This window comes from Pelecanus crispus, chromosome 3 (genome assembly GCF_030463565.1).
Source record: "Pelecanus crispus isolate bPelCri1 chromosome 3, bPelCri1.pri, whole genome shotgun sequence".
In the NCBI taxonomy this organism is placed as follows: Eukaryota; Metazoa; Chordata; class Aves; order Pelecaniformes; family Pelecanidae; genus Pelecanus; species Pelecanus crispus.
This window is the reverse complement of record NC_134645.1, coordinates 32,316,525-32,325,511: the sequence shown is the minus strand read 5'-3', so window position 1 is coordinate 32,325,511 and position 8,987 is coordinate 32,316,525. Positions and strand designations below refer to the sequence as shown.

Genomic DNA, 8,987 nt, shown 5'->3' with positions numbered 1-8,987 from the left:
TATCGAAATAATAGGTGCAGGTTCTAGAACACTGAACACTGAGTCAGACTTTTATTAAAATGACCCTGAACAACCCCCTGAAGACACATACCTGAACAAACAGTGGTAAAATGATTAGAGGGGTAAGAGAGTACCAGGCATTAATGACTCTAGAAAAACATTTCAATAGAAGCAGAAAAACACCTTAGAATTGATCAGGACGGAGGATGTACAGAGAACAACCCAAATTATACACCAGTTGCCTGTACTTTCCACTCCCAGAATGTGAAAGCTGTCTGGCAGGCACTGGGCTATTGGCGATGTCACCGGTATACAGCCCACACGGCTGCTGAAGTAGATTCTTGTTTGCTTTTCAAGCCCAGGCTTGCTTCCAGTCTGAAGGGGGTACCTGTTCCTCTCTGCAGGGCAGGAGGCAGCTCAACTGAAAAAGCACCAGGCTGAAACAGCAGCAAATGAAGTAGACCAATGACCACACTTCTACCACCAAGTAGAGAAGTTGTAGAGGGCAAGCGGATGAATGAAGTTCAAAGTTTGTACGTTCCAGTTGAGAAGCTGAGGCTAATTGAGTAGAAAAATAAATTAAATCTATGTTACACCAATTTAAAGCATAAAGGTGCAAAGCACTGATTCTACTTTGAAACAGAGCATGAAAAGTCACAGAGTTCAGAAAGCACAAGAGTAAGTAATCCTTGAACCGACGGTCAGGCTAGGCCATACATGAAAGCATATTTGGTCACTCCCATACAGTACCATGGGCTCTTTTTAAAAAAAACAACCATGGGCATCCTTCTCTAACTGAAACAGACCTGTAAGTAAGTAGTACTCTGAAAATCAGGACTAAAGTATCTGAAGCTGAGCATCCAAAATGTGAAGCATCTGTGATTCATTTAATTCTTCTGAAAATGTGTGTCATAGTCCATAAAATAATTGCACTTTCATGTATTTGCTGGTTGCTTTCAAGCTGTCTCCATGTTTAGTAGGATTTGTACTGAAGTAGTTCTCTTTCTGCCTGCTTTTTCAAGGAAAGATGAAGCAAACTTCTGTTTATTCCTGCCATGGCACAACTGCAGATGGGATATTTAGAAAGCCAGCAACCCATACACTATCAATGCGAGAGTGTTGCTACAGTCTGCAGCTCTATACTACTGGCTTTCCTTCGCACATTTTTTTCCTTCAGAATTTGGCAAGAAAGTTTATTTAAAAACCAGTCTACATCTTGATAATCTTCAGGCCACCGCAAATATCGACTCCTTTGTAAAAAGTTTCGAATTGGTTTGTGTTTCATCAGTTGATATTGAGAAAGTGACCCAACCACTACCATAATGAGGACATCTTTCAGATCACAAAAGTACCTGCTCTGGGCAAAATTAAAGGCTTCCACACACCACCCATCTTTGAGAAACTGCCTGGTCACAATGCAAATTGTTTTCCTGCTGTTCCAAATGGCATCACGAATATTGTTGATGTGTTCTTCCCCAGGCAAGAAATCTCTTTCCTCAAAGCACAAGCTAAATCTGTTTTTATCAAAATACTGTGAATCCAGGTGCTTTAGCAAAGAATTCTGGACCCATTCAAAGTCATTTTTGCTGAAGCATAAATAAGCATCGTATCTGTATTTACTTTTATTTACTCTTTGTGGATGGCTGTCTATAATTTTTTTGGTGATAGTTTTATACCAGACAAAACAAATCCCCCGACAGCGGGTAAAAATTATGACTGCCATCAGAAACATTAGAAGAGTGATGGAGGTGAAGACGAATACTGAGAACCTGAGTGTCTGCTGGAGTTCATCTTCATCGCAATCGTCATATGTCAGAGATGACAGTGGCACCCCTGCAAATGCAGGTGGGTATACACAGTACCTGTCAGATTGTGAGCCGGCTAGGGTTACATTGGTTTCATTTAGCCACACTAGTAGGCTTTTTAAAGTACAATCACAGACATAGTTATTATGTGTTATATCCAGAATACTCAAAGTCATAAAGACTTCAGGCTCAGGGGAAAAAAGCTGGTTTCCAGATAAGTTTAGGTTTGTTAGGCTTTGTGGAAAAAGCCCAGGAGAAAGATAAGACAATAGGTTGGAAGCTAGATTAAGTCTTTTTAGAGATATTAGACCTCTAAAAATCTCCTGTGGAAGAGCACTAAGGTAGTTGTTATTCAGATGTAGAACCTGAAGTTTGGACAGTGCCCTGAACACATCCAAACATAAATGTCTCTCCCACACAAGCTGTAACATATTTTCGCCTAGATCTATATAGATTAACTGATTGTTTTCTGTAACATTATCACTTTTTACACAGTAAGAGAAGGAATTCTGTTTTAAGAAGATATACTGCACATCTGGAACTTGGAAAAGAATATACAGGTCACCCAGGTTTGCCAACCAATTTCTTTCTAATTCAAGATGTGTTGCTGCTATTGCTGTGCCAACTACAGATGTTAGCTTATTGTCACCTAAAAAGGCAGACATCAGATGTGGAAAGGAAGGGAGTTTTTTAATGGCATTGTCTCGGAGATCAATTATTTTCAGACTTACTAAGTTACTGAATGATTTTTCACCAATCATCCCAATATGATTTTGCTGTAAATCAATATACATTATGCTATGTAGACCTTCAAAAGTATAATCGTACAACTCACCTAAAAGATTATGTGAGAGATTGAGAGTTTTTAGGTATCCCAAGCCAAAAAATGCTTGCCTTTGGATTTGATTTATCTTGTTTTTGAAAAGGTTCAGCAATTCCAGATTACCAAGGCTTTGAAAGATTAAAGAATTGAGAGAGAATATGTAGCCCTTTGAAATATCAAGCAAACGAAGATCACTTCTTGCTAGTCCTGCAAATGTATCATTATCTGGATCTTTTAGATTATTAAAGCCAAATCCGAAACCCATTGTATGAGAGCTAAATATTAAAGAACCAATTTGAGTCCCTTTAATGGCTGTACAGAAATATTGGACTTTCTGTGTGCTCCAGCCATTGTCACTAAGGTCTAGTGAGTTAAACGTGATATTTCTGAAAGGATTTGGGCATTTGGCCCAGGTCATTTCATCTATCTTGTACAAATTATTAGAACTGAGGCTAAAAAATAAAAAGTGTTTTCCTCGGAAGCTAGTAAGATTGCTTTCACAAAGGTTAGATATCTTGTTGAATTTCAAGTTCACAGTTTTCAAGACTGTTAGATTATAAAATAAGGGATGAGGCTGAAGTTTTGTGATTTCATTCCCTGAAAGATCCAATTCTTCTAAGGAACTCAAATCTTGAAAGTAACGTTCCTCCAGGATGGAATCTCCAAGGTAGTTTTGAAACAGACGGAGTACAGTCAGACTTGGCAAGCCCACAAAAGCATCAAGATCCAGTTGAAGAATCCTATTGAATCCCAAGTCTAAGACACGAAGGTTTGGCAGGTTCCTGAAAGCTCCTTTTCTTATGGTAACAGGATGGACATACTGCATCCCAATTTCCAACACCAACAAGTGGTCCAGCAGTGGAAACGAAGTTGCAGTCACTTGTCTGATATAGTTGAAAGTTAGCAAAAGCTGCACTGTATCCTTTGGCACACGTGGAATATCTGTGAGGTTGCAGAAATAATAGTGGGAGACTTGGGCTTCTGAATAACAAGTTCTAAATGCACATATGTCGTGAGCTAGTGATATTCCAAAGACAAGTACTAGCTGTTGATGTAACATCATGAATCTATGTGAAAAAAAGTGAGAATAGTAAAGATTAATTCTGTAGTTGGCTACCTATGCAGTAAGTTGTAGAGCACGTTTTTAACAGTTGTAGAATAAAAGACTAATGTCACAATAAAAATTACTAGTGATTTGGGATTTATCCCTTCTCTGTAGTCTAACAGGCATCATCTGATAGGCTGGCTGGTCAGAAGATGGGTCCCAAAGAGATGCGAGCATCTCCTATGACCTGAAAAGTAACCCTCTGTATTGGGTTTGCATGGCAAGGTTTTGGGAGCAGGGGGACTACAGGGGTGGCTTCTGTGAGAAGCTGCTAGAAGCTTCCCCTGTGTCCGATAGAGCCAACACCAGCTGGCTCCAAGATGGACCTTCCTGCCGAGCCAATCTGCAATGGCGGCAGCACCTCTGGGATAACATATTTAAGAAGGTGGGGGAGAGGGGGGAGAGACAAACTGCAGCTGGAGTGAGGAGTGAGAATATGTGAGAGGAACGACTCTGCAGACACCAAAGTCAGTGGAGAAGGAGGGGAGGAGGTGCTCCAGGCACCAGAGCAGAGATTCCCCTGCAGCCTGTGGTGAAGCCCATGGTGAGGCAGGCTGTGCCCCTGCAGCCATGGAGGTTAGCGGCGGAGCAGATATCCACCTGCAGCCTGGGAAGGACCCCACGCTGGAGCAGGGGGAAGTGCCCGAAGGAGGCTGTGACACCATGGGAAGCCCACGCTGGAGCAGGCTCCTGGCAGGACCTGTGGAGAGAGAGGAGCCCACGCTGGAGCAGGTTTGCTGGCAGGACTTGGGACCCCATGGGGGACCCACGCTGGAGCAGCCTGCTCCTGAAGGACTGCACCCCATGGAAGGGACCCGCACTGGAGCAGTTCGTGAAGAACTGTATGTAGCCTGTGGGAAGGACCCACATTGGAGAAGTTCATGGAGGACTGTCTCCTGTGGGAGGGACCCCACGCTGGAGCAGGGGAAGGGTGTGAGGAGTCCTCCCCTGAGGAGGAAGGAGCGGCAGAGACAATGTGTGGCGAACTGACCACAACCCCAGCTCCCCATCCCCCTGTGCTGCTCGGGGGAGGAGGTAGAGAAAAATTGGGAGTGAAGCTGAGCCTGGGAAGAAGGGAGGGGTGGGGGGAAAGTGTTTTAAGATTTAGTTTTTATTTCTCATTATCCTACTCTGATTTGACTGGTAATAAATTAAACTGATTTCCCCAAGTCAAGTCTGTTTTGCCCATGACGTTAATTGCTGAGTCATCTCTCTCTGTCCTTATCTCAACCCAGGAGCTTTTCATTCTATTTTCTCTCCCCTGTCCAGCTGAGGAGTGACAGAGCGGCTCTGGTGGGCACTTGGCATCCAGCCAGGTTCAACCCACAACACCGTCCTTTATGTACCTTAAGGGCAGCACCAAAATCCCGCTAGGTAAGTGTGAAAATCTTGGCCTATCAGTTCCATTGCGTCATGGCACCGACAATGCTGGTGTATTAGCTGAATTCCTTAATCAGTTATTCAAACATGTTTCAACAGAGCAGGCCAATACTGCTCTTTCTCTGAGCACTCTCCTTGTGAGGGCAGTCATGCTATTTGGAATTTAGGTTGCTGTCACACAGAAGTGCCTAACAGCCATGAATTTTTAAAAGGGGGACCTCTTTTGGGGCTCCCTGAGCCTCAGATTAACCCTGCAATATGAAATTGTTCTTGAGAGGGTTGTAAAATAGTTTTGAAAGAATAGGCAGGAATAACGCTAACAGTGAAGGAAAAGAAAAAACGTGGTAGCCCGAAACTGTGCTGCAAGATTTCACGTTTTATGAAAAACTACATTTCCTGAATTGGTAAATTCCCAAGTTACACAAAAAGGTGCATAACATAATTTATGCAGCTCACTGATGAATTCATTTATTAATTTATTCCCACCCTGGATTTTCCTTGCATTATGCCATCTGTCTGCCTGTCTCTCTCTTTATCTGAGACAAAAACCTCTTCAAAGCAAGGAATGTCTTTTTTTATTGAGCATAGAATAGAATCATAGAATTGCTTAGGCTGGAAAAGACCTTTAAGATCATCCAGTCCAACCATTAACCTAACATTACCAAGCCCACCACTAAACCAATTAAGGGTAGAGTACCAACCCCATGCCTCCTGGCTTGGTGGCTGGATCATTTATAATGAAAGTAAAAACTAGAACAGAGCAAATTATTAGCCCTAAAGTGGTTGTTTGTGTACTGCAGTTTAAAAAAAAACTTCTAACTAAGATTGCAACCATCTGCCTCTGCTTTAAAAAAGCATTTATTGAAAGGAAATGACAACCCAATGGAAGCATTTTTGTGACCTCCAGCACAATCTGCTTAAAAATTGTTAAGTGTAAATCCTTGTGGAACCAAACCCCCAATGGCCATCTAATGTCTGCAAAGTAAATCTACTTCAGAGAGGAAAAAAGTTGGGCTTTGAGCCAGCAATTAGAAAGAGGTAAACCCTGTTAATTATTATTATGATTTGAGCACACTGCTTCTTTAAAGCACAAGTACAAAATTCTATGCAGAATATTGCACTTGAACTAAAATCATGTTATGCTTGCTGCCATCATACAAAGTGATTTCTGGGAAATGAAAAAATGTGTTAGTAGAAATGACTATGATATTCCCATTGCAGATACCAAGTGAGAGCGCTAGCCGTTCTTTAGAGGCTATCCACTACATAGGAAGTACAAGCATATTATAGTACCATCGAATCTCATAACTGACACAATCTCACTGTACCTAACATTTTCGGTGATGTCCTTAAAGTCATCTGATTATACTAAAACCTTAACTTGTAACAACTGTGACTATGAGGGTGTCTGCAAATTTCCACCCTAGAGGCTCAAACACCAAGTGACACACACACATACCTTGTAACTTAAAGTACTAATCTTGTCATTTTTAAGATAATTTCACTATTTTGGGACAAGATCTGATTCTTGAAAGTAAAAGAGATTATAAATATGGGATAGAGTGCTGAATTCTGAAGTCCTGGCCTTCAAATTTCCTTCACATTTTGTCTCACTAAGGAATTTAGGATGTGCTGCAAAGAAAAGCAGATTGCAGGCAGTGAGGATCAAAATTCTGCTAAGACATTTTAACTGCATCTATGGGGAATAATTCCTAGTACTAGAAAATAATTGTGTTTTCCCCTCTTTTTTTTTGACCTAGCATGCACTGTTAAAAGGGGACATTATAAACAGTAAACTATATAATGTTTGTCTTTGTGACTACAAAATGTTGTAGGATATTAAAAAAGACACAACTATACATACAGCAGGTCATTCAAGATCTTGTTTGCTTTTTACCTTTCTCTTTGCTTGAACCATGAAAACAAAACACCAAGTTTCCCTTTTATTATTTGTTAACTATTACAATGGTTCTTGTTGACACCATAATATGTTTAGCACAAATGGTTTTAAATTACATTTATCTTCCAGACGTTTACATTTCCATTCCTTGTATTTGCCCAAGTGCTATGGCTGGTTTTTAAAGTTTGGGCAAAATCACAGCATCACCAAAAGCAGTGACAAATAGAAAGTGCTTTGGAAATCAAAATTTAATAGACACGTGTATCAACTTACCACAAGAAAAAGCTCGAAATGTTTAGAGTGGAGTAATTAGAAAACATTGTTGTTTTTAAACTTAAAAATGTAGTTTTATTTTTATTATTAGGAAATAAGAAAATGGTGACATATTTCTAGCCACCTTTGCTTTTACGCTTAACTGCTTTTCCATGTTCTTGTAAGCTAAAGAAGTCTCTAACAATCTCTTTAACAGTTGCTACACTCCACCTCCACTCTGGTTTGGTGTCAAGGAAGATTTCATTTGTAAACTCTTTGCTCCCTCAAATTTTTCTGCATAAGTTACTGCCTTTTCCCCCAAATCTTGACCCTCCACAAACAGGAGGAGGATGCTGGCAGTAAGTAATGCCTCTTACTGCTCTCATGAGGACAGCAAAGATTTTTAATTTAACAGAATCCCTCTATATAGCATTTTATGCAACCCTTCACCATTGTACATTAGCACCTAAAACCTTTTGGGAAGAATATTCTTCCCACAAAATGATGATCAACCCATTCAGTTACGTGCCTGTGCACAGACATGGAGATGAAGGGATGTGTAAATGCTTCATTTATTATTGAACACTGGAGCAATGAAGTTTAGAGAACCAGAGCTCAGCATGTAGATTTTGTTTCCTTCTACTGCATTGATGTCAGAAGGGGTAAGCAGTAAAAGGAAGGGGAAAAGTAGGAGGTGGGGGGAAAATGCAGCAAATGCTTTTGGGATGGGAAGTCCTAAGCAGGGTATGTTTCTGAGCAATGGAAAGAACTTTTACAATGCAGGGTGGATATTCTACCTAGATCTAAAGGCAGCAAGTGAGTGCATACAGAATGCAAATTACCTCTGGTCTCAACCTCTTCAGGAAGTGTGCGTCTGCATCAAGGAAGGCCGATGCAGATGCTTTTGAGTCATCTGGAACTGACCTACGCTATTGTACTAACTTTTTTTAAAACTTGATTTTGTTAACTTGGTTTTAAATCCCCTAGAAACCTTCACTCGCACAGCAAAAAAGGAAGGGAACTGATAGTACCCAAGAGTGAGTGTTACAGTAGTGTCTGTCCATCTCAGCATAGTTGTGTACACCTTAGGATACCCTCAGAGGCTGTCAGTAAGCAGGGCCTGAAGTACAGCTGAAGTGGAGGACTAAGAGCGTCTCCTTTTCAATGTACACAAGCCAGGAAAGAAGTTAGAGTAACACCTCTCCCATGGAGAGTTAGAAAGCACTCGCCATCCCCCTTTCCACACCCCCAGCAAAAATGCACTGGAGTCCACATAAATAAAGAACCGGTTACATACCCTTTTTTGTCCTTGCTGATGGTCGAGAGTTATTTGCTTGCTTTTTAAAAGAGTGATCTGAAAGGAAAATTCAGATTTTCTGTCTCAGAGTGGTTTTGTGCAGCATTCAGTAGCATGCTTACTCTCTTCAGCAGCCTCCCATGCTTCTGCCACATCACCCTAGGTCAAATGTGAACCAGCACGTGCCAGTGGAAGTGAACAGACATGTACTGTGTGTGCTTATGAAAATGAGCAGCGGGCCTAAATGGTTCTCAGTTGTCAGCCATAGGTTTTGGGGAAACAAGCAGCAGAGGCGCTGGCTAGCTGGGCAGACTCTAGAGCAGATCAGTCTCATATAATCATCAACAAGACTTAAAGAGTTTAAAAATCTTTTCAATAAGCTATTGCAGTGACCATGATATTCTCCTAAGGAGATTTTTCCTAGA

At 41.1% G+C, this 8,987-nt stretch overlaps 1 protein-coding gene across 1 annotated transcript; it reads right to left on the bottom strand.

Annotated features, from left to right (window-relative positions):
* Window positions 1-1,105: 1,105 nt before the first annotated feature.
* Window positions 1,106-8,328, bottom strand: TLR5 (toll like receptor 5). Its single transcript, XM_075707617.1, has 2 exons — window positions 8,297-8,328; window positions 1,106-3,695 (listed from the first exon to the last, which is right to left on the bottom strand). The coding sequence occupies exon 2, from the start codon at window positions 3,689-3,691 to the stop codon at window positions 1,106-1,108; it is 2,586 nt and encodes an 861-aa protein (XP_075563732.1). The 5' UTR covers window positions 3,692-3,695; window positions 8,297-8,328.
* Window positions 8,329-8,987: the final 659 nt, after the last annotated feature.

What these genes read in the sequence shown, in the direction of transcription:
- TLR5 (XM_075707617.1), bottom strand. Translation starts at nt 3,691, where the DNA reads ATGATGTTACATCAACAGCTAGTACTTGTCTTTGGAATATCACTAGCT.